The sequence below is a fragment of the Agelaius phoeniceus genome, chromosome 3, assembly GCF_051311805.1.
Source record: "Agelaius phoeniceus isolate bAgePho1 chromosome 3, bAgePho1.hap1, whole genome shotgun sequence".
Classification (NCBI taxonomy): Eukaryota; Metazoa; Chordata; class Aves; order Passeriformes; family Icteridae; genus Agelaius; species Agelaius phoeniceus.
In genome coordinates, this window is record NC_135267.1 from 30,719,867 (window position 1) to 30,746,849 (window position 26,983).

Below are 26,983 nucleotides of genomic sequence, written 5' to 3' on the forward strand. Positions count from 1 at the left end.
AGATGATTACCTTCTCAAGATCTATGTTGCTGTCTCCACAATACCTATGTCAAAATAAATGTCAGTTTCTCTGTAGCTAATCTAGCAAAAGTAAGTGCAAAAGTGAACCCAGTCATGTAAAAGGGGATATTCAGCAGAACAGAAGCCAAAATTTTCTTCCACTGCTGTCTCAAAGGACTTTGCATTCTTTGCAAGTTCAACTTTCCAATTTTTATTACCACTTGGTATTTCCTAGGGATTTGAACAAATGACCATTTCTAGCTATCTAGCACTTACCATTTAGCAGAAGGAATAGCAATCAAAATTTGCATTTGGAATTGTCTTATTTCATTTGCCTGAAACAACAGAACTCGACTAAGCTTTCTACAGTCTGACACACATTTTGTCAGGTGAAATAAATATTGTGGGTTTTGATGGACAAATGGAAGAATGCTCTAAGACTGTATTTATTAATGTTCTTTTATTACTTGCCATCTCTAATTATGCTGTATCTACAGCAGAACATTTCTTTATCTTTTTTGGTACCTTCTTCCCAGCACAACTAAAAGAGCAAGGGTCTCTTTTTAGGTAGAATACTTGAAGATTGACTGACTTTACTCATTTTCCAAGGTCAAAAGACAAATATAATGGAAAAAGTACAGTAAAGCATTTTAAAGCTGGTGAAATTCTATTAAAAGGACTGTTAATTCATGGAGGGAAGGAGATGAACATGCTGTTCACCTGTAGCTCTGCAGTATAATTTTCATATCAAGTGTTAATGACAGGTAACCTCCCTAGAGATTTATTCATTCATTGTCTCCCATGTACAGTGCATTAGCCGAAGACTTTTCTGCACAGCCATGATGTGAATTGCAATTACCGCTAAGCAGCCAGGGGTTGTTTGGGAGATTATCAGAGCTAGTGAAGCTGAATGACTCACTCTATGCTATTTACAGGAAGAAGACAAGGAACACAGGTGTATATGATAGACTACCTGGATCCCTATAGAGGAGCGGCGACTCTTGAGGAACTCCTCTGCTTTTGTCACGAGGATGGCCTTGTCACTGGTGCGTATGGAGGTGCTCTGGCCCTCGGCCGCGTGGCGCTGGGCAGCCGCTGTCTCCAGGGCCAGGTTCATGGCCTTGTTGCTGTCCAGGCTGTCGGTGGAGTTGTACATGGCTCGCCCGTCCTGCGGCCACGGGGATATCCTCTGGGCCCGGCCGTCGTGGTACGCGTCCTGCGTGGACTCTGTGCTGCTCTGCGCCGTCACGGAGATCAGCGGCTTCGAAGTGGTGCGAGGGGGTACTGGCGGCGGTGTTTTCTTGTAACTTGTATAAGTTACAGCTATGGGAAGAATTAAAAGAAAAAAAAGAAAAATAAGCAGAAAGAAAAAGAGAAAGAAAAAAGGAAAGAGAGAAATCGAGATTAATCTGATGGAAATTTGACAACAGAAATTACCTTAAGATTGTGATATTTAAAAATTGTGATGGTGTAATGTAGTACTCTTCATCAACCTCACTGTTATTTGAAAGTGTCACTCAGAATCAGATGGCTATCCATAGAAAGATTTTATTTCAACAAGGAAGAAGGAAAGGGTGGAAATGAGAGTCCCAAATTACAGTGAAGATGAAAGAGAGTTTGCAAGGATATGTGTGTTAAGACTTGTGCTGGGTAAGAACACACTGCGGCTTCTGAGATTAAGGGATAAAGATCATAAAAGGAATAAAGGAAGATTTTTTTTTTCCCTGTTCTTATTGTCTGAACTGTGAGCTTTGTGGTATACCAGACTACTTTATGGTTTGCCATACTATAACCTCTTAAAATCCTGCCAGCTACACTGGTTGGAATTAGGCAAGGTTGGCTACTTATTTGTGCAAGAAGCATATATTTTAAAATTTTTTCAATACCATTAATAAAAGAAAATTCAAGGCATGTTAAAAATATTCTAATATATGCAAAGCTATTAAGACTTTGATGAGCAGAGCAGTTCTGAAGCTGGTTTAACATAGATTCTGTCTTCCAGCATAAGGCTCAACAAACATCCAATAAAACTCTACAGATGCAGAACTGTGCCAATACTGCATCCTTACAAAATTTTAAAAATTTCAAAGAGATTAATCATTAATATCACAGAGCTGAATTTTCTAATTGTCTAAGCCCACTAAACACTTTTTCACTTTTTTTTTGGTACTAATAAGAGTATTTCTGCTGTGGAAGAGTATTTTCCCCAAAGCACATACAATCATAATTCATAAAATTAGCAGCTGATAAAAAAAATGCATTGTGGTATATCTTTATTCCTGTATGGAGAAACCAAGTCCAATTCACTTCTTGTATAGTTACAGGAGTAAGCTTGCCTTTGTCTGGTGTTACTAATGGATTGACATTGCAGCAGTTACTCAGGTAACCTTGGAATTGGGGTTACTTGAGTCCAAAAAAGGTTCTGTAAGAATTCCTCTCCCCGTTACACCAGTAGGGGCTGATGAGCAATGAAGTCAGCCTCTCCTTTTTATATAAGGCCATGTTGCAGCTATCTGGAATGTAGAGATCAGCTTGGGAATTAACACCTTGGACTGCTGAACCTGTATCACCAGGCTAGTCTGTGTGAACAGTGGGTCTAGAGAAAGTGACTCTTAAATGTTGACTCTTGAAAATCATAAATTAAAGTGATATCATACATAAAAGAGAGAAAGCCTGAGCTAGGAAAGAAAACTTCCGTTTAAAGAACATTTTGAATTACTATTGATGCCGCTCAATTCTGGTAGAGATTTAGAGCCTTGCTCTGAGCTAAATTACTCAAACAGAGTGAAACATGTAAAACACATGAAACATGCTCTTCAGTATCTGAGACTGTGCTTTTTTTTGAAGTGCAATTTTGTTGTCCTATCACCAGTCATCTCTGTCAGTTTTGTCACCAGCAATTAAGAAGAAAGAAAAAAACTCAGTATTTTTCAGATGCCTTAGGGAGTACAGAAAGTTCACAGAAGAAGGGGGAGGCAGTAAATCTTGGAAATTAAGACAGTGTCTAATGAACTCAAGTAGTGGGTCTGAGGAATGTTTCCACTAAGAGAGTTGCCATAATACTGCTCCCCCACTCTGCAAATTTAGATGCAACTAATCAACATGCTGGGAAACATGAATAGAGAAAATGGGTGAAATAGGGTGAACAATATCCAGCACAGGAAGCCAATTTTACCTGTAACATAAGACAGGTTATCACTGTGATAACTACTTTATTGTTTTTACATCTGTCTTCATGTAAAAGAATAGCAGTGAATAATGAAACATATGGTTAATGTGATAATGAAACATCACAAGCAGGTATATTCCTACTACTTGAGCAGCAGATCACTTCTCTGTCTAATGAATATAAATGTTAAACTGCTTTTGCAGCCCTTCTTAGCTGACTTAATCTTCATTTACATTTCTGAAAAAGAAAAATTCTTCCTGCAGCAAAACCAAAACAATTTCTTGCCTTTTTTTCTCCCCCCCCTTTTTTTCTCCCCCTAGGATTGAATATTTTATTCTAAAAAAGTCTGATTGTTTCAGTGGAGTGACATGATTTAAAGCCACCAGGTATTAAAGTAACTGCAGTGTTCTGGCAAGCACTTGATTGTGAACACTAAACAGAAATTAAAAATCCCACAGATTTTCTTGGAACAAGTAGAAGAAACTTCCAGTAGACTGGAAGTTTGTGGGAAACTGGCTACATTTTTACAGTGAAATATGGCAGGAAGAAATTCAATTAATTCCTATACAGTCACAGAGATCAAATATTGAACAGGGAATGAAAAAAAATCCATCTCTACACTGTTAATGAGTTGTATCTGGAATAACAGTTTCAGAGACAGAAATCTGGGACTAATTGGAGACTAACAAAATCAAGTAAGAGGATAGAGACCTGCATTTGAGAGTCAAACCTTGCTACCAAATTCTATTTGCTTTAATAATTCTAGTGGTTCTAGTGAATTAAATGGGATAACTTGGCATGTGTTGGTGACTTAAGAGACAGCTACATAACAGATTAGGGTCCTGTTAAAGGAGAAAGTAACACAGTAATCCACAGTTTACTGTTCATGTTTGGGTTTAGATCTCTAATAAATAAGTATTGCCTTAAGGTCTGAAGCATGAAACTTTATTCACTTGCAAATTGTTTCCATTAGCAATGGCATCTGGGAATAGTCCTGGTATCAACAATAACCCTTTGCTATCATGTCTTGTTCTTGGTCCTGGCAATTGTTAATGCAACACATCATATATGGGAAGAAACATTTCCTGCTCCTAACTGAAAATGAACTTAAATAAAAAGTTTTGCTTTTATTAAGTTTTTGCATCTGCTTCTGCTGATGGACAGGGGCTCCTGCCACCTTTGCACCATTCTCTACCCTGTACATTTTATTTGCCCCAGTAGTTATTAGTCCAAAGCAAGCATATAAAACCTCCTCAGCACTGCTTTGTGTCTTCCCCATTTTTAGTCATCATTCTGCAAACTCAGAGCTCTGGAGGACTTTGCTGGCCCCACAGAGAGGGTTGGTGCTGGGCAGCAGTCCTGAGGTGCAGAGCACTGGCTGAGGACAGTGCCCCACAGCTCACAGGGCATTGGTGCTGAAAATAGAGCTGGAACAGGAATGGGATGGAGAATTCTTGACTTCAGTGCAGACAAGCTGAGCATCAGAAGCAGCACCACAGCAGGAGATGAGACCCAGCATGAGGCAGGCCTGTGGAAGAGCCCCAGGAGGGCAGAGCTGGCACAGGATGGCTTCAGACAGATTTAAATTGTGCACTTGAGCAGACGCCAGAGACCTGCTCCATGTTTGGACACGTAAAACGTCAATCCAGGATAATCTCCTGTTGTTTCTAGTGCTGACCAAAGATTTCTGAATTCTTTAGTTTTCTGATTTCTTTAATTTTTTAGTGGTTTTAGTGTGCGCATCCTGAATATTCCTAAAATTTCTCTTTCCAGTCCTGCTGCTGAGCAATGAGGTTCAATCAAAGTAAAAGCAACAGGCCTCTGCAATGCTGTTAATCAGTTTGCAAAATCTATAGCTGCTCTGAAATGCAAGGAAAAATAAAGCAGATGGCACAAGACATAAATATGTCTTTTTATGAATAAACTAGAAAAAGAAATTAAAATTTTCTTTCCAGTTGTATTCAAAGGCTATCTTGATATAAAAAGCAGAATTTATTTTTTGCCTAATTTAATAAAGTGGGAAAAATATTTTTTAAAGTTCTGAACACACATTTTGTATTTTCTATTAGCTTATAATAATGAATCAAAAATTACAAAAATGGTGACAAGCTGTTCTAATTCTAAACCATATGGGTATTTCAGACTCCTGTTTGAATCAAAGTATTAACTGCTTGGGTACTTGCCTCACTTCAACATAAATATGTGCAATTGGCTCCACTAGATTTTCCTTTAAGGAAGGGCATTTAGAGAAATGGAGAATAAACAAAATGGTTCTGTGCTGTAACAATGCAGCATAACATGCATTAATTTCTCACCTAGTCAGGAAAAAGTGTAAAATATCAAATTAGTTTTGTAAGAATTGATATCCTAAGTGCCAGACCCTCACATGCACAAGATTGCCTACCAGTGCTGAGTTTGGCACAGAGGTGGCTATGAATGACCTGTTCTGTAAACCACATTAATTGTTTTATGTGCTCTGTGATGCCAGGCAGGCAGCATCAGTCACAACCAGAATATCAGGCACTATGGCAATACTACTGAGTAGCCAGGAAGATGATTCCAGCACTGGAGAACTGGCAATTTGGTGGTTTGGATACACACAGTAGAAATACAAGGAAGATTTCCTGATCATTTATGAGCAACAGTTTAAGTGATACAGCTGGAAGCAGAATATCCCTCTTAATCTACACTGTATTTGTCTAAAATTGCTAAAAGTTACTGTTCATACAGCCATAGAAATGAGCTATTCCAGCCATATTCCAGTGCCAACAAAGTTTATACTAGAAATAAAATTACTAAAATAAGTCAATTTAGACATAACTTCAGGTTAGCCATAGACCTTCACAGACACAAGGCAGTAGGAGAAATGTGATCTATTTGATGAAATAGCAGTGGCTGTGGGTGACATTCAGAACACCTTTCAAAAGGCAGCCTTTTAATAAATCACCACTTTTGCTCCATTTGCAAGACAGAATCACCTGAGGGGTTTTTACAAATCAATGTAACCATTAAGCACTTAGTCAAAATAACATTATTTAGGCTGAGATCACAAAATTAGCTGGGTGATGGATTTACATGAAAGCACCATCAATTAAAGGAAATGGCTGTGGCAGGAGTAAACTGGATTTTCTGTTTTGTAGGGAGGTTTATCCAGAAGGAGGATAATTGCTCTGCAGGGAGCTGCCCTGGAGGCAGAGGTCCCAGGGGCTGCTGCTGCAGGCACTCGGGGCTCCTCTGAGCAGCCACAGCACCAGGAGAAACACAAGGCAGATGCCCAGATCTAGAGCTAGATCTTCTGCTTTGCACGGGGAAAGTCAACACCAACCCTGAAATTATTTCAGAAGAGGAAAAAGAGGCCTTTGATAATGAAAGGCAGCAATCAAATCTAACCCTGTATCAAAAGAGTTTTCAGTTTTTGGAATAGTCTTTGGTGTACATTGTTTTAGCCAAAGGTTTTGGAAGTTCCAGCTAACATGACTGTCCCTGAAATGCCCTGATATCTCTTCACTGTTCTCCATCATGGTCATTAGAAATTCTGAGTTACTCCTAAAATAAAAATGTACATATGGATGTCTAACAGTTACTTCTCAAAACACAGAATAATGATCATTAAAAGAACATTTAGAGATCAAAGGGGACTTTTGAGAAAAGAAAAACCACAGACACTAAAAGAGTTTATTTCTCACAAAAAGAATTAATTATTTGATGATTTTTCTAACGAGTCATGGATGTAAAAAATAAGAATACAAGTCCCCATTTAAAAGAGAGGGAGTTGGGACACATCTTTTTATATATGCCTCTTTTCACCTTCCATCTACATAAGTCTCTGATTCCAAACATCATTAAAGGCAGACTGTAGTACCAAACAGGCCAGTTTAATTCTACAAAATAATCTGCTTTTCTTGGTCAAATTCTGAAACATTAGTAAGGGGTGTCCTTCTTGAATCAGTTATACCTTTAAAGTTCAGTGGTAACAAAAAGATTTCAAAATGCTTTTTGTAACATGTATAGCCTCTGGTATTTAATAAAAAAAAAATGGAACTGTTAAAATGATGAGGAAAAGGTTGAATCAGACTGTTTGGATCCAAGTAAATCAGTAAATCAGTCTGTTTGGACCCAAGCTTGCCATTTTCAATGTGTGCCCTCAGTGACTACCTCAAAACCTACACTGCTGATTGGAGTATCTTCTTTCTCCTTTCATTGCTGAAGCACTATGTACTCAGGCTGCACAGAAGAAAAGAGCAATTTGCTCCATTACCTGACCCTAGACAGGCACCTGAATGTAAATCAGGTTCCTCAGAGTGCTCCTCTAAATACCCACTTGTACTTAAATTGAAATTCTGTCTGTATGTGAGTGTAGGGCAGGCAAGGGAGCCATGTCCCATACAGTCCAGGCTTCTCCAGCCCTTTCCTTTAGTGCTCCCTGGAAAGGTCCACACCTTTGCTTGCTGTTCTGGTGGTGAAAGATCCTGTAATTTCTGAGGGCTTTCTATATTCAAGAGTTTCTCCATTTTAAAGGTTGTTGAGAGGGAGTTATTTTAATTGTAAGAATATTCAAACCTTGCAAAAGTAGTCATTAAAACTTACCACTGTCATACTGTGATTCAAATTCAAGAGATAATTTTGGTTTTAATTAAATTAACTTCTTTAATTAAATTCTGAATAAATTTCTCTCTAACATAATCAGAGAGATGCTTTAGTTGTTAACCTATCTTTCTGCTTCTTCCCTTTTCTCATTCTGGCCTCCATGATGAATCCTAGCCCATAAAGAGACCAGAGAGCTTCTCATTAGAGAGAGACTCTAGAGTCTGTGTATCTGTGAAAAGACCCTGTTTCTTCCTTTTGAGATTAAACAGTAAGAAACAGTGATATATATATATCCCACTGATATATATATATATATATATATATATATGATATAAAAATATCACAGTGATATTTTTATGAGATTTTTTTGAAAGACTGCTTACACCCAGATGATTTTTATCAGCACAGTTTATATGATGGGCTGCACTTTATTTAAACCTGAAATCATTGTCTGGGTAGTATACATCTATAACTTTGCAACCTTTTTTCCTGTTGGATCATTTTACACATCTTGTGATTAAGTAAACCAGGATATTTGTTACACCCTAAAGTCAGATGTTAATTGGTAGTCTCATGTTGGCATAGTCTGTGGGGGCAAAATGTTGCATTTATTCCGGGCCAGTATTTTAAGTAGGGTCTTTTAATAACAGTGAATTACATCAGAACTTCAAGACAGTTTTTGGGAACTATACGTGGGAATCCATCTCACCTCACATCAGTTGCTGATAAAAACCCAGTCATCCAGGTCCAAGATAGCTGTCCAATCACTTTTAGAATTACTGTGAGAAAAATAAGCAATTCTGGGGGCAATTCTTGCCCATTTTAGATGCTTATTTTACCAGGAAATGAATCATCCTATGCTCTTCTCTGTCAACCATAAAGACAATCAAGGACAACCAGCTCAAATTAGGACAGCTAATTCTGACAGTTACCATGACTGGCAGTGTTCAAGAAACAAGTGGCCCTGGCACTTGATTTCGTTGACATAGTGGTGGTCAGTCAAAGGTTGGACTTGATGACCTTGGAGGTTTTACCCAACCTTAATGATTCTATGGTGCTGTGAAATGCCCAAAGGGGTGAGAAAAACTCCAGCCAAAAGCTCTGTTCCTGTGACACACTGGTTGGCACTGGGATATAACCTCTCCTGTCCTTTGTTACCAGTGTTCATTGGAGAGGTGGGAGCTTCATCTCCTCTGCTCCATATCCCTGGGAGCTGGATGGTGAAGCAAATCTGAGTGGAATTTCCCTGCAGTAGTGGCTGAAACCTAATTTCCTGCACCTTGATCCCTTCTGCTGAAGCTGCTATATAGCAGCCAGTACCAGCTTCGCCCAAGGTATCTTTTTAACTCCAGACAGGCATGAAAAGCAAACCTTCTGTATTTCTGTAATTTTTAAAATTAAATTACCAATTTGAAGCAGTAGATTAGACCATGCTGTTAATCCCATTGAAAATGTTGATATTGAAGTCAGTGGAACCAGTCTCCAATTCATACCATCTCAGGATCTGGACCATTATATTAACATATTATTGGCACAGACCAGAATTGTGCTGCCTATATACAATTTTTAAAAAAGTTTGTCAAAAGAGCTCATCACGGAGACACTGCTGCCAAATAAATTACATATTAAAAAACTTTTTTTTTAAGCAGCACCTGTTTTTGACATCTCTCTGATAAACAGAATCTGTGCAGTGCTTTAAAAAACTACTGAAATCATTAGTACGACACATAACCTCAATTAAAAATTATTTTGGTAAGGCAAAATTACTGGATGTGTTTTTTTTTTTTTTTAAATAAATCTGTGTGTGCAACTGGTCAGCCTCGATATTCAGAGTAGATCCTTTTAGTTCTGTACATCTATCTGATTTTCTACAGGAAACTAACAATTAAGAGGAAATGTTACCACTAAATTTGCAAAAAGCTGGAGCCAATACAGTCTCCCTGGAGAAGAAATGTATAAAAGCAATTACTCTAATTAAATAATTCTGTGCACAAGATGTTACCTCCATATTGAGAAAACTTAGGTCTGTAGGCAGCTCCATGTTACATAAATGATAAATATGTTTTGACAGTGTAATTAATGTTAGTCTCAAAACAGAAATGCAAATCAAACAAGACATCAAGATCAAAAAGTGTAGGCCTTTGCTAAAATTAACAGAGATGTGGGCAACTCAAACCTCATAGATTTCTGATGGACTGCTTACAAAGGGTTCTTATTTTAGATCAGTTAATTAGTAAGAAATTATAGCCTAACCAGTATCCTGTAGATGACATGGCAAAGTGCTGACAGCTGTACTGCTCTTCTAAACAGTTCCTATGTGCCTCCAAAATACTGAAGTTGCATTAGAAAACACCATCTCAGTTTTTCAATTACAGGAAGGAAAAATGTTCCTTTAACTATATTTCATTTCCAAAATACATGTGCAGCTTTTCAGGAATACAGATTACATTTGTCACATTGTCAACACAGAAAGAGACAAAGAAAGGAAAGTTCCAAACACTAAGAATCACTCTTCTTGTGCTACTCTTTTCACATTGAAATTAAAAAAAAAAAGAAAATGTTTTTCATTAAAATTTCTTCTTAAACTCCTATGTACCCTTCTCACTCAGTTAAATTAATTTCCATCAGCCTCCTAAACCCCCACATGAATATATTATGTAGGCTTATAATTGGTTTTACTTTTCTATTTTCTAGTCTCTTTCTTACAGTAACTATGTGTCGCTTGTCATTTTATTTAATTTACAGTAAGGAATTTTAAGACAAGTAGGATGAGAAAAACAATTAGCTTACTTACCCTTAAGGAAATGTTGCATAATTTTATCACTATATTATGATAATCTGACATTAAGGAACATAAGTGATTACTAAATATTTTAAACAAATGCAATTTAGTACCTTTAAACAATTAATTTAATCCACAGAGATTACAAGTCTGGACACAAACTCAGAGAGCACTTTTTTGTCAAATCCAATAACCATTTTAACCAAGAAGCAGATGGAGTAAATATGAATGTCAAAACCAGTGTCAAAACCAGTTGAAACTAAAAAAGCTACTTGCAGGCTCCTGTCCCTGTATTTAGGTGTAGAAAATGATGCTGTTGTATTTTATCTCTCAGATTTTAGGTTCTCTCAGTTATCCTTGTTTTCAGTGGGACCCAAGTTTAACCTTAGTTTTCATCCTATAATGCAATTTGAATAGGTTTAACTTTTGCCTTAGATTAATGGAAGTTAGCTAGCTATGCAATGCTATCATTGTAGACTATTTTAATAGACAACAGAGAGAAACAGTGATGTCCAGAGGACCACTTCTGTCATAGATGGTACAAGTTATAAAGAATATAGATATCCACTGGCCATAATGGGGAATTAAAGTGATTGCCTTTGAAACATACATTTTAGATAAATGTATCACATGAGATGAACTTTTATGACTGAAATTTGTATAATTTCTTAGACTGGGGGAAGGAGACAGAGTGTGGAAATACATGTTTTTTCTGGACACAGAAATGTCCGAAAAGGTAAAGAAATGCATATAAAATTCATGACTCATTGATGTGTCCTTGATAGGCTGTTCTCATTCTCAGAAAGCCAAGTGATAGGTTCCTCACTTCAAGCTATCTTCCAGAACCCTGGGTGTCCCCTAGCTGCCCTTGAGGAGTAGCAGTGTGCTGTTGGGATTACTCTGCTATTTGTGGTTTCCAGTGGGTATATTTTAATGGACTATATACTGAGACTGAACCTTGGCCTTACAGCAAGCAAGACTTTGTCAAGACTAATCAAAGTGCTGTTCATTGACAGTAAAACACCTCAGTGTAGGTTGAGGTTTGTTGATTCTGTGTTGGTGCACAATAGCATCCATACACTGTATTCAGTCTGAGTCAAACTCACCAAAACATAGCTACCAAATTCTTCCTCCCAACAGTTTCTTGTCTAGAATGATGCAATTCTCTTCTAGGTCCTGTATGGATGTCTCAAATGGTACCAGTCAATTGTCTCTGAACTAATCAGAGTTTGTTGTCATGGGAACTTAGACAACTAGATTGCACAAAAGCATCTATGTTTAGTTGACTTGACCTGGAGGTTAACCCAATGCAATTCAACTAACCTGTCTGGTCAAAGGCTAATTCTGTCAGGTTATGCCCTAGGAATGTCACCAATTTTGGTGTCTTTATTTTCTCTGATGCTCTGGAAAAAAATCTTTTCCAGGATGTTTTGAGTATCAGGTTTATCAGTTGTCATTCTAGGGTAGATCTGAGTCTGAATAAGTTTCCTGATGCAGAAATGGATCCAATGATGTTTGTATACCTAGCACAGCAAGGAATGTAGTTCCAGTACACATATCATCATTATGGCTCCTGACACACACACATTCAGCAAAACCCAAGACTGAACACATGCAGAGCTTCTGAAAAGACTCCTTGGAGGTTATTTTTTTTTTCCCAGGAGGAGAAGCACAGGCAGAGTCCTTCCTTCTTTTTCACTGCAAGGAAGCACAATGAACTGGTGCTTCCAGGGTCAACAACCCTGTGTGCTTCCCTCAGCTGCACACACAAAGCCCTCTGGCAACCTCAGGGTAAATAGCTGGGCTGAGATTTACATCTGCCACTGTCAGCTTCTAACACATCAGGAAGGGTTAAAACTGAGCAGTGAATCACCTTCCTTGCATGTTACATTTTTCTGATAAATTCTACTTCTTTTTTAACCATATAATACCATGAAGAAAACATAGCTGAGACAGAACAGCTTTGAAGCCAAATTTTGCCAGGGGAGGCAGCATAGGTGTCCTTTTTAATAAAAAAAGAACCAGATGTCTGGCAAATCCAGCGGGTATGGAGGAATTTCTCAAGCACAGAACAGCAGGAGCAAGAGAGAAACAATCATTACACATTTTTAAACTAACCATAGAGGGAAGGCAGTGACTTCATTTTTATCTTTGACTCTGAAGATAATCTGCACCAGGGAGAATGAAAATTATGAAAAGCTCCTGGCTACTGCTCCAACTGCTTTCATGCCTCATCAGCTTGAGGAGGCCAGGCAGCCCTGATTAGCACAGCCTTACTCCATCTCCAGGAGTCCCAGAGTTGTGAACAGCTGTGACAGCTCCTTGGCCCTCTTGTCAAAGTCCTTGAACCAAAGTGTTTGTGTCACCTTCATCCTAGTGACTTTCTACCATGTAGAGCTGCTCTTGAACAGCAGTGTCAGCATAGCAGCAAAACTTCAACATGTAAAAAAAATTAAAGACTAATTATGCTCTCCAGATACACCCAGAGCAATGAAAATTATGTGTGTGTATTCAAGTGTAGAACTGGGTTCATCATTTGTTAGGATAAGATTTATTCTCACAGTGTAGGAACACAAGTCGGCACAGCATCAAAGGATTAACTCAGGATGCCCAAATGCTCCAAGAAATAGATGGTGTTTCCTGCAGAGAGTTAGAGTGTCAGATAATTCCATAGAGCCCCAACAGTAATTAAGAAAAGTCAACATACTAAATTATGATTGAGAACACAGCCTTCTATATCTTATTTGAACTCAATGCTTTGTGTTTTTAAACATATCTGTTGTGGATTCCACTGCTAGCCATTACTTAGCAATGGATACCAGTAAAATCCTCTCAGACTGAGCATTTATTTCTATAGAAAGAACAGAAATTGTGGAGATGTTACTTCATGCATAAGTTTTCCCCCATTTGGCTGGGTTTTCCTAGCCATAGTGCAGATTAAGAAGGTCCAAACAGCCACCTGGATGAAGTATCCCATACTTGAGGAAATAAAAGAAAATCACACATCTTTTACTCATAAATGGTTTTTGTTTTAAGAACCGAAGAGCTTTTTTCCCTCATTTTTTATATTTATATACATTTATAAAATTCCTTCTGAGTTTTTTCTTTCCCAAGCTCAACAGTCCGACATTTATGTTTTCTCATGGGAGGGGTGTCATATGTAGTAGCACCATGGCTTTTCCCCACCTTTGGTATCCTCATATGTGGCAAAAAAACCTGACAAACCAGTAAAACCTTAAAACAATAACTAATGTTATTAGTGTTCAGATAGCAACCAGTGAATCAGTCCTTTTAGGGTTTGGAGGGGTAGCCATGCTATGGAACAGTACAATTTCTCTGTGAAATATCATATTCTCATCTGTTTATTTTTGTAAGTAATGATTATGCAATCAGTTCACTGACCATGAGAGTTTTGTGGCTAAATATCAAACATGGGCTGTAAAAATTCACCTTACGTAGCCCTTTATTTGAAAATGGAAAGCTGAAAATAGCTTGAAGTCTGGAGAAGGGAAACCTGCAATTCCTCAGGCATTCTGAGTAATTGTAGGAGTTCTAATTGAAAACTTCCTCATCCAATGTGACCTTGCTTGAATTAATTGGTTTTGGAATTAGTGCTGAATAGTTCCGTAAATGTGGAATTCTCTAAAGTTTGCTCATTGCCAAGCAGAGTCCAGCTGACTGAGAAAAGTAAAATGGCCCAAAGACAGTTTTCAAAAAATAAAATGACCCAAAGTCACTTCATCTTCCTCAGGGAAGTCTTTAGCAGGCATGAGCTTAGTTGATCTACCTACTATGAATCAGAAAAAGAGGTGCATGCACAACTGAGAGAATCATTAGGATTGGAAAAATCTGACAGATTGCATTATGCTACATTTTCTAGAAGAATTAAAAATTTTTATGCAGTATACTGGTAACTTAAGGCTAGTAACTCTGTTCCCTAAATCCAGCAATGCTTTATGCTAAATTTCTCTCAAGATTACTGCAAAATCCCTGAAGTGGGAGAAATTACTTTGGACTGACATTTAACATAGGAGAGAAATCCAGGATGCCTTTATGTACCCTGACCAAGTCCCCATTGTGCTGAAGTCCATATATGGGTGGATTTTTTTATCATTAATCCATTCATTTATCAATAATCCAGTAAAAAATACTGTTATAGCCAAAAAACCTGGGTTAGAGGAACATGTGGAGTAGTTTTAAGAAGCTGAAAATTATCCTCTCTTTTATTCATCAGACTGAAAACCAAAGAACTTAACAGAGTCCACATAGTCTGTGCTTGTTGCTGGAGAAGGATCTCATGCATCTGATTGAGTCACATATTTAGTATTTCTGGCCAGCTGCTTCAATTTGAATATAAAAGCAGTATACACTGAGAAGCTATTCCACCTGATTAGGAAATATCCTGAGAAGTGGTCCAGAGGAATCCAGAGGAAATGTTTCTCTCAATAAAGATGAAAGTGTTTTATATATTTTATACATTTTATACAATGTATATAATGTCACCAGGAGAACATACGTGTTTCTCCAAATCTGAAGAGATGATAAATTGGTGTTCAAGTTGGCCAGAAGTGCAAGTACCAAGTTGCTTTCTCTCTCTCAGGGAAGGGATTTTAGCATGTTCTGCTTCACAAGAGACCATTCTAACTGCTGCCTCCATTACCATTGCAATTCAATGTTTCTGCATTCACAGTAAAACCAAACAAAAAAAAAAACCTGTGAGGAAACATCCTGAAATAATCTATACCATAAGGAGTGATTATCATGAAGGACTTTCTCTACATACAGAACTTGTAGCAAAAATAAGTTGACCTTCTCAGACCAAGGGGAAATAAAGGAGTGATTAATATCTTCCAGATGTCCTTGTTGGTTATGTTTTCATAGTACAGTCTAGTGCTGTAGCACAGTATCTGAACTACTTTTCAGTAAGGGAAGCCAGGTGTTGCAGGTGGGATAAGGTGTTACTGCTCCCAGCCTACTGCTCTCCATTTCCCAGCAGGACTCCACAGCCAGGGCCAGCTCTGGCTCAGCTGGAGGTGGCACAGCCCCAACACCTCCAGCAGCCTGTGCCTCCCCCAGTCCTGAGCCACACTCCCTGGCTGTCTGCTGAGCTGACAGTGGGATGATGTGCTTCAACAACAGGGAACCAGCCTGGTACTACCTGGAAAGTGACCCAGTTTTTATGAACTCTTCCTGAAAAGTGAAACATTGCTTGCAGGAGTAGCAGAGCTGTAAGTCAGTAGCACTTAGGATGACTGCTGCACTCAGTGACTTCCCATTCAGGAAATTACATGTTGTCTGTGATGGAGGAGCGAGGTGGGAGGCAGCAGCAGCTGGAGCTGCATTTTCTCAGCTGTGCATCTGACAGCTGTGACTGGATACGGTTCAGAGATGGAAAGCATATGCTGCCATTCAGGGCTTTTAACATCAAGTATCTTTTACTGTGTTCATTATCTCCTCACAAAATGAAACGTGACGGCTGGAAATGCCCTAACCTCAATGAAAGGAGAGTCTCAGCAGGGCTCACACAGAGGCCAGGTCTAGCTTACCATAGGCCAGCAATGCTGGCTGTCTCCTTTGCACTGCCACTTGTCTCATTCATTTACACTTGGGGCAACAGGGAGTGCCCTAGGCCTTGTGACAGTGTCCCTCAGAGGTGGACAAGACTGGTTCCACAAATAATTAAATGACATGGATCCATGCAGAAGTTATGTTTTCCTTAGTACCAATGTTTCTCTGTAAAGTTGTATGCAGTTAAGAGGCCGATACTGGTAGTTCTTTTTCCATCTATTAGAAAATCCTATTAGCATAGTCCATTAATAATGTCCCACATAATATGCATTATAGTTGCAACCTCCTGAAAGTTGCAAATGCGTCTAGGAATATTTTAGGAAAATGCATACTGTAAATATATATTCTATACTTTTGTAATTGAATTCATAGAGAATTTTAGTTTAGATTTACATTTTTAGTTACAAGAATTAATTTTTAGCTAAGCCTATGTGCTATGAATAAATTGCTTTATGACAATGATAAGGGGCAGTCATGACCTATATAACTAAAATTGAATGGAATAATTAAATTGGAATGACTGTTAATTTTCTAAAAAACTCCTTTAGTTTCTTTTCCAAAAAGAATTTGTTACATCAGAAGCAAAAAAGAACTTAATGTAATTTTCCCAAGAAATAAAAGACTGAATTGGAAATAAAAAGCTGATGTGAAAGTCTGATCTTACTGACATTTATTTGAATGTCAAATATCTGCCAACACCACCATTTTCACATTCCAGGCAATGGCTTCTTTTACAATTTTCAAAAAGGGATGAAGAAGTAAGATTTTTGTAAAAATTATAGTAAGAATAAGAAATGCAGTATCTCCCTCCAAAGTGACAAGGACTGAAAAGAGAAAAATGGAAGCATTACACCTAGGATTTTAAAAACAAGAACTTACTTGGGAACTGAAATTTCCCTTAAAAGTGAATCTCATAATCCTTACTCTTCTTTTATACCAGATAATTATTTCTGATTTGCATATTTACCTTAGATAGAAACTGTTGATAAATTTGCTCAGTGGCACAGAGATGACATTTTAATTACAGAATCACAGTCAGAACTGTATACAGTCCATAAGACTGGAAATAATTTTGGAACAGGAAAACATCTCAAGTCATCTTTTTTCCCCAGATTGTCAATATCACCTCACCACAAAAAATAAGAAGGATTACATTGTGGGCAAGAAAATCTATCTGATGAATCATTTCTGAGGTGAGGGAGAAGTTAGGACTGAAATGAAGGATAAAATTTTCAAAACCACAGTATTTAACCAGCAGAATACTAATCAATGCATAACCTTTCTCATAAGCGTGAAAACATTGTGATGCAAACACACTTACTACCTAATCTTGTATTTTCTCAAATATATTTTATTATTCATCTTTTTCACTCTGAGGAAAATAAAATAGGTTCTTTTCAGTGAGAATTTTGGGCTTATGTAGAATATAAACTCAAGACAGTTTAGGTAAAAATCAGCCCACTTCGTAACCAAGGTAATTCTGAAAATATTCCAATTCAGTACTTGGAGCAGATTCCAAAATAAGCATCTGCTTGTGTCTCTTGCCATGGAAGGTGTCTTCATAATGATCACACAATAATATGTGATAAAGATGAAAATTAGTCTCTGGGGTACCAATAAGATCTCATTTTATATCATGATAGCATCTCTATTAATCAAAGAACAGAAACATCCCTAGAGGGGGCACTGTAACCAACAATTTCTAGCTTTACACAAAGTTTTACATAACAATTAAAATACTATGCTTCAGATAAAATAACATTTTATGCTACTTCTGGAATGCAAATGTATATTATTCAACCATGGCTTCCTTTCTAAGCTCCCACTGTTCTGTTATACAACAGACGTATCAAGCAAATAATTTAAAAAGTATTTTTATATGATACATTTTGAACTCATTTTTACCTTTTGTAGATGGGTAGCCTGCACTACAGCTTAATAGTATGTGGCAAGAACAATATCTTAATTAGGAACTGGCATTAACATATTTGGAAACATAGAAGCGAATTTGGATCAGTTTACAAAGAATACATACTTCCTATAGATTTCATTTTAATTATTAAATGGTTCTCTGTGCAATCTTTTCTCTACCAATATATGCTAAAATTCTAAAATGGGTAAAGCTATTGTCTTTGCTAAGCAACTAATACAAAAAAAGAAAGTTGCCAGAAGAATGTTAAAAGACCTTAAAAATGACTGTTATAACAATGAATGCTAAGGGATAATGAGTAACAGCAGATGTGTGAAGCTTGCCAAAATGTTTACAATTCAGTGAACTGGTACAATTGGTTACACCTTCCCTAAAAGTAATTAATTACCTTTTACATTAACTGCCTTCGAGTATTTGAACCAAATATTTTTAATCTTACTTCTCTTTTTTTTTTGGTACTTTATCAAGTTAAATTAAAATCAGCACAACTAATCTCATTTAGAAGATCAATTACTTGATAGATAAACCACATAAATGTCTAACAATATTGAGATTATACCATTTGCACTTGCATTTTTATATGTGCACGTAGATAACTGCATGTATGTGAAATGGAGGTCAAAAATCCAGGTCCATTACATTATGCACTCAGGATTCTTCCCAGAAAGAGCTTATTCCAAGATGTAGCCACAATAGTACAGTATTAAAAACATAAGAATATTGGTATCAAACATTACTTCTACACAGCAAAAATGCTTCTAGTGGCAAACCTCCCTTGAGAAAACAAGCTGATATGTTTTTACATGCAGAGCAGTGAAAGGGTCAGGGGAGACTGGCTTACCTGTGGTTGACCTGATGGTTGAGGTGATGTTGGAGGATGTCAGCGCAGGGATACATTCATCATCTTGGGAATAGCCTGCCTGAATGGCACGCAAGTAACTGTGGCTTCTTGTTCGGAAACATCCAGGGAGGTCAAGGGCATCCATTGCCTGAGCTTCAACTTCACTAAACACTGATTCACACACCGATTCAAATTGCCCATTAACCTCTGCTTCACTCATCTGAATAAACAACAACAAGGCATTTGATTTTTGACTTGCTTTTTTGTGATCATCACGGCCTCAACATCTCAAATGGACACCTGTACATTGATGAAGAACTGTTTTAGCAAATAGTTAAAATGTAGTAATCCCTTCTGATCACATTCACATTGTTCAACTTAGATCAGCTGTTTACACATCTCTATTAAATGCATCACACATGCCATACATTAATGTTCCATTCAATATCTTTTGGCGTAGTTGAGGAGGGACCCAAGCCAAACTCACTTCCTGGTTAACTGGGTTAGCCATTCACTTCCATGGAAGAGCCTTTTCTTCAGCAGCATTATATAAAATCTGACAGACACTTCTGCCAGCAGGAGTGCTGTGGAACCCTGCCAGGCAGAGCAGCCCAGCTGTGCCTGCTGGACCCTCCAACATCCCCTTGGGGTATTTCAGCAGCAGCCTCCAGCTCCCTGCAGTGCTTAGGCAGGACCCAGCATCTACCTGCTAGCCCTGCCTTGCAGGCTGGGCATGATCCAACACTGTGCCTTTTTTAGAGGCAATTTTCATGATAAACAGGGCTTAGGCAGAGTGGCCAGGCTTGGGGAACCTATCAGTAGAAAACCATATGTTGCTGTTTTGAAGATTAGTGCCTTAATTCTACCTACAGTGTTTTTCAAATCTTCATTGAAGGCAGCCCTAACTACCTGTAAATGTACCTGAATAACTAAATATTATTTTTATCCAAAATCAGATAGGAAGTTTACATGAACAGATAATTGCATGACTTTCTGAAAATAATTATTTTCTGAAAAGTGAGTGCTAGAAATCAGAATCAGTATGAATAATTTTACAAGTTAAATTTATGGCATCACTAAATGGCGCATCCGGTTGATATTAATTTTCCTATACAGCTGCTAAGTGCTCCTAGTGCTTTATTCATTATGGAAAGAGAGTCCCATCAAATGTTTCAAATGTTTTAGGGTTTTGGTTAAGTAAATGGAAATTTTATAGAGATGTTCTGATTATTATGAATAACTGATAATTTTGTGTAAGACATTTTAGCTACTGAAAATCTTCTGAAAAGAATTAAATTACTCTTCATAAAATTTGCTTTTAATAAAGTTAAGTAGATTAATGCAATCTCGAAGAGATAAAAAAATCTTACTCTGAACTAGTTTGCAATACTGTTGATCAGGAAATATATGGTAATTTAGTCCATAAACTCAGTAAGTCTTAGCCACTTATTTTAAACTAAGGTTATTGACAATAGAAAATTAAAAGTTTTCAATCTGAAATTAAAAATATATACCATGGAATTCAGCATTCTTCTTGAGTCTACCCTTTGTCAGGTGTGAAAAAGGAAGGATCTCACAACAAAAAAGCATAAAAAAATCTCACAAATTATACAAACTGCTATTATGTAGATGGAACAAGAGGAGGATGGTGTCATGGAAAAAGAACAGGAAAGAGCAAAGGTTCAGAACTTGATATTTTAATACATTTGCTTGGGGTAATAGCTATTAAATGCATTTCTTAATGGTCTGGAAACAGCTGGACTGTGAGGTAAGTATTTTGTGGCTAGCACAAAGTTGCACAGGTTAGTGAACACTGAAAAAGCAAGGAACTATATCCAGCAGGTTTAGTTAATCTGGCCAATTGAGCAATCTACCTGCAAATGAAATCTATTGTGGACACCTTCCAGGTAATGCACACTGAAATGAAGAATTTTAACCACTACTGAAACCAATTAATTATCATGGACAGCTCAGTGAATATCTCTATTCACAGGCATGGTCAAAGAAGCAGAAGATTTTAGACTAGTTCTATGTGGGAACATTGTCAGGTGGCAGCTTACAGCATTTGCTTTGAATGCAGGATTTAATACACATAAAATTTTCTCAACAGTAGAGTACAACAAAAAGACAAAAAAAGCAATAAACAGCGTAATAAAAAACAAGGCATCAGAATCATGGTAACAGTTTTCACAAGGGAGTTTCCTTGTGAAAAAAATAGTGAAAGGTTTGGAAAATGACTAACTGTTTCTAATTCTAATGTGTGCTACATAACATTAAATTTGGAATTACCTCACACAAATTAAGGAATATGACTGAAGGGCGTTAGTCAGGTTAGCCCCTCCCAGCTCTCTACAGTCAGTGGAGACTGACAAGCATTTCCAGGGGGCTCTCAGCCCACTCAGATGTTCACTGTCCTGGAAGAAACTCTTTTGCTCCATTAACCACAGAGGAAGCTTTAGTTGTTGCCTCAGTTAAAAGCCTCAATTTAGATGAGTTGAATCCAGGCCTGAATAGCCATGCAATACAAATCGAATATGAATGAATATGAAATTGCTTTAGAAAGATTTCTCTTTTAACATAACCATTGTGTATGTATACCCTTAGGTGGCTCACTAAATGGTCAAAGAAATATTAAGTACCATGTCTGAGAAGGGGGCAGGGCCCATCTGTCATGAAACAACACAGGGAAGAAAAGTCAGGACCAATAAATATTAGAAACATTGGGAATTTTGTGTGAAGTCCTCTGCTACATAGAACATGTATGTAATTCTGTTGGCTTATTGCACTTCAGGTGTGATTCAGACCTCACAGACATAAAGCCAATAGGGAGGAAAACTGTACCTTTTCAGGAGTCCCCATACATAGAATAGTTGATGGGACTAATTCTTTCACCCAAGAAAACTGAGGGATTTGATTTAGGATGAAACACTCCTCCTTTGGAGCATAAATTTTTTCAATCTATATCTTAATCTGGCAACCCACATTTACTGAAATCAGAGCAGGTATTTTCAGATGATGAGTATTGTAGGAGTGTACTCCTCATGCTCAGTCTGATTCTTCTTAACATTTAAATATTTAATATGGACTGAAAATAAAACCACCAGTATTTATATTTGTAATGAAAAATAAATGGAAACTATAATGTTTGATAGTGTTTCTTTGCCTGTAGCATTCAGGATTCTTGAAATTTTGAGTTACATTCCTCAGAACTGAATTACTTCCACAATTCACATCCTCAGTTTGATATTGATTAAAAAAATGCAAAAACCCTAAAACCATCCACTAGTTACAACTCTCATATCTGCAGTTAACCTATAAGAAAAATTATAACAAGAATTTCCCACCTGACTAACACAGCTGGCCTGACTGAGCGTGCTCACTGCTCTCATATAGCTCTGATTCCTTGAGCGAAACTTTGGGGAATTGTAGTTTGCAGAGGGATCCAGGTTGTGACCCCCAGGCACGTCACTTGCAGTTTGAAGGTAGCTCTGACTACAAAGGAGAAAGGAAGAAAAAAAGGAAAGGGTGTAAAACTACAGATGGTATCAATTAGGACACTAAAGGCAGTAATTTGTATGAGACACACAAACCCACTCCCCTGGGTCCAAATCTTACTTTATAAAGCATCATAGATCTGTTGTAGCCAAACATCTTAGCACAAGCAGAAAATCTGTCTGTGGCTCTGCTGCCTAGATGGTATGAAATTTTAAGTCTTTGCTCTATTTAAACATCATCAATCCTCCTGGCTATTAATGCTGAACATTGCTAAAATACAAGGTCTAGGTCAACAGGAACAAAAAACACAGCTAAAGCACAGGCCAAAGTAACTAAAAATCTTTTTTCGTAGATAAAAATCTGTTACTTGTAATCTGGTTTTCAACAGGCTTTTAAGCATCAAGACCCCTTTTATCTTCAAAGAATTGATATAGTTTTACAAAAGATTAAAATATTCCATGTTCAGCTAAAAAAAATAAATTAATAAGGTGCTCAGAGCAACTGCATGAAGCTCTAGAAATTGTTTTATTACAACACGTTTCCCATTTTGCATGACTGGGACCATAACAGCACAGTGAGCCCTCTTCAGTATGCTTTCACACAAAGAGTATGCTAGTCTCCATGTTTTGTTTTAAATGTATTGATAACATTCCAGAAAAATAAATAAAACTGAGAAAAGTGCAGTACTTTGCCTTGAATACAAAAAATTAAACTCTGGTACACCAGAGTTCTCAGAACCTTTGTAAATCAGATTTTAGAACTTTCCCCAGCACATCAGCGCAGAAATGAACTAATGTCCCAGATGATATTTGTTTTCATACAGAAAATAGGCAGCTTTTATATTTATTCCTTAAAGGTAGCTTGAACAAAAACAGTTTCTGGGAAGGTAGATTTGTGCCAGTTGAATGCCTAATATTGGCCATACAGTTACTTCATGCTGAGCTGGCAGAGTTGGTCTGTGCCATGTGCCTGGGCTGCTGGAAATTTCCCTGTGAAGGGTGAAATTTCCACTCTGGAAGAACCAGATCACTCAGCGAGTGAGAAAGCCACAGGTTCAACTCCTGCTGCAAGATGAAGCACAAACCAGAGTTTTCTTTCTGAAACCATCTTTATCAAACATGGAGCATGACCACAGGCTGGTGCTTTAGGAAGACCTCAGCCTTCCTCATGGAGCAGACACAACCTGAGTTTGGATGCAATCCCTGAGGAGCACTCTGGGAGGAATCTCAAACAATTTATCATGGCTTTGCCTAGAAAAGCAGAGTATTGAGATCCATCTCTCTGTGTGGCCATGTCCTTTGATGTCTGATGTGTGATGATCCAGTATTCCCTCACACCACCAACTGCAAGAGCAGATGGGATTTAGAGACCCTTATACTTGGGAGGTCTGTTCTCAGGCATTTCCATGTGTTCTTCTATCTCAGGGTCAACATAGACATAGCCCTGCTTCCTCAGTGCATCTGCCTTAGATCCACAGAATCATTTACTTTGGAAAAGGCCCCTGAGATCATTGAATCCAGCTGCTAACTGAATGCTGCCAAGTCCACCGCTAAACCTTGTCCCTAAGTATCACACCTACATGTCCTTTCAATACCCCCAGGGATGTTGACTCAGCCATTTCCCTGGGCATCCTGTTCCAATGCCTGATAATAATTTCAATGGAGAAATTTTTCCTAATAAATTTGCTGGAGCATATCCAAAGAAGAGCAACAGAGCTGGTGAAGCAAAAAAAAGGATGCATTTTGTTTTCATCTTTGTTCAAGGGAGACATTCTTTCAAAATCCCAAGAAATTTCCCTGGAGAAAAAACCAATTCATTTCTTCCTGTCTACTCCTTTCCTTCTGTAACCTCATGCCGGAGATAAACTATGTGGAAACTATGCTATAACTGCTAAAACCAAAATGAAAATGTATGAGATTATTGCAGGTGTTTGCTCAGAGGTTAATTAAGTCATTACAGTCAAAGTGATTCTATGATTAAGATAACAGGCTGATAGTGGGTCTAATGTGGTTCCAGATGATAAAAACAAGAACATTTTTTGTTCCCATAGGTATGAAGACAAATATAATAGATTAGGTGAAGTGGTGTAAAGCCTCACTATCCACATTTAGTTGCTGGATATAACTAAACTGCCTTTCTTCTATAGATAGGCTGATGATTGACAGCTTCTCTGCGTCATTCTGATTTTTATATATGCTTTACTTACCCATGGAATCACAGAATGGCTCATATTGGAAGGGACCTTAAAGACCATGTAGTTCCAAACCCCTGCCAAGGGCAAGGACATCTGCCACTAGACCACATTGCTCAGAGCCCCATCCAGCCTGGCCCTGAACATATCCAGGGATGGGGCATCCGCAGCTTCTCTGGGCAACCTGAACCACGGCCTCACCACCCTCACAGTCAAGAATTTCTTCCTAAGATTTAACCCAAATCTCTAAGTTCAAAAGTGGTCACCCCTTGTCCTATCACTACCTGCCCAGGTGCAAGGGCCCATTTAGGTACTGGAAGGTTGCAAAGGAGCCTTCTCTTCTCCTGGCTGAACATTCCCAGATCTGGCAGCCTGCCTTCACAGGAGAGGTGCTCCAGCCCTCTGATCATCTTTTGGCCCCCTGTGGACCTGATCTAAGGGCTCCACATCTTTCTTGTGCTGAGGACTCCTGACCTGGACATATTACTCCAGGTGGGGTCTCATGAGAGACTTTTAATCTGTCTGGTATTGCCAATAAACTCTTTGATGTTGTTATGTTAGTATTTTTCAAAACATGATGTTGTTATGTTAGTATTTTTTCAAAACAAATAAGTCCCTCCTGGATGTTCTGCTTGCCATCATCAGGTGGCAAAATCTAAATTCTGAGTTCATAAACAGTTTGTTAAAGATATGTTTGCGATTTCATTAAAACATGGGCTACATTAAGAAAAGATAGAAGGAATTAAATTAAATTAGAAATTACTGCATGAAATACTCAAAATTAATTAATTGAAACCTGATTCTAATTACTATCCCCTTCTAAATAATGATTTAAAACCTAGTATTTAATTAATCACATTCTGGTTCCTTGTTAGGTATTTCTTTCACTAAATACCATCAACAATTTTTACAGCAATAATTTCTTATGAAAAGAAGCCCAGTATTCCATAGTACTTCTAAGCAGCTGAGTTTTGATGAATGAGTGTGGATATTACCTGATAGTTAAATGATTTTTCATTTATCAGAGGAGATTAATTGATTCATGGAACTGAAGCAAAGTAAAAGAAATATTACATATAAAGGCTATAAAAGCCCATAAAAGCAATTTTACACTCATTTGAGTAACACTTTGAAATTTTCCTGAAAAATAGAAATTATTAGTTTTCATTTCTAAGATATAATCTCAAAGTTATTGTCTAGGATAATTATGTCAATGATAGTGAAAATTATGACCTTCCTATAAACATGATCCAGGAAGTGAAATACCAGTTACATGGGGAAGTTGCTCTCAAATCATCTGTTACCCAAGGAAATCTCATGCTTGTCAACAGTGCTAGAAAACACAGTCAACACCTGGCCTTAGTAAAAAAATGCTGACTTTTTAATGACATCCACTCCATCTATAAGCTTAGGAATAAAATTCTTGGCCTTCATTTCCAGAGCATCAAAGTTATTTTGCTTTTTTGCTTTGAAAAAAGAAAATTATTTTCTTTTATGTTATGTAGCAGCATAGATGATCTTATATCTCAGCTGATCACTGCAGAAGGGCAAGGCAAGCATGTGCAAATGAGATGTTTTAACAGATCATTTTCAGGACCACTAAAAAAGTATTCATAGTAACATCAAAGAGGTGGCTCTAAAAATCAGCACTATGGAGAAGAAGGAATAGGGTGAGACTAACAGGAAAAATTAAATTAGTATGTCTGCTCTCTTTCCACTTGCTTTTCTGAATAGACTAGATTTTAGGAAGAGATGTCCTTTAAAAGCTTTTCTGCCCCCAAGGGTTACTTTCCATTTTCCATTGGCTTCCGAAGAAGTTCATGGCAGCCAGGCAGAGGTCTTAAATTTAATGAGAAATATCTTATCTGAAAGAAAGGCTCAAAGCCTAAAGAAATTTTGGGGAAAAAAGCACTTCCATGTAATGACCTTACAGCTGTTGAGAACCTCTGCTCCAAAAGTGAAGGACTCCCAGTGAAGGTAGCTAAATTTGCAATAGCACATTCAGCACTCAGCAGATTGCCTGAGTGTGTTCAGGGAGGAAAAATACTGTATTATAACCAGATAAAGTGAGCTATAGCATGACATGTTTATCTGGGACAGTATAACTGATAGCATAGCTGGGATAGCCTGTTATCCTGGCACAGAGTGAATGGCAGTGAGGTTAGGCTGCATATTCCAATAAAAAATAGATCAAGAATAAGGGAAGAGATGGTAGTCCAAAAGCAGTCTTAAGCAGTTGGTAAGAGTCTTGCTTGCAGTCTCCATTTTCTTGAATTTCTCTAAACTGCAAAAACTCAGGCTTCTGTATCCAAACCTTGCATGTCCTGATGCTCCTACCTGAAAGCTGCCCCTTCCTCCATGCTCAGAACTCATGCCAGAACCCCCAAGGACAGGTCTTTTTCATTCTTGACCCACCCAGA

General features: G+C 37.8%; 1 protein-coding gene across 27 annotated transcripts in view; it reads right to left on the reverse strand.

Moving 5' to 3' along the window:
• The window catches only part of DLGAP2 (DLG associated protein 2), a 458,493-nt gene that overhangs the window by 32,314 nt on the left and 399,196 nt on the right, over positions 1-26,983 (reverse strand). For all 27 annotated transcript variants that reach the window (XM_077174995.1, XM_077174994.1, XM_077174996.1 and 24 more), the window contains 3 exons: positions 22,222-22,369; positions 18,878-19,097; positions 974-1,323 (listed from right to left, as the gene is read on the reverse strand). In XM_077174995.1, the coding sequence (XP_077031110.1) occupies positions 974-1,323; positions 18,878-19,097; positions 22,222-22,369 (718 nt within the window). The remainder of the gene's footprint in view (positions 1-973; positions 1,324-18,877; positions 19,098-22,221; positions 22,370-26,983) is intronic.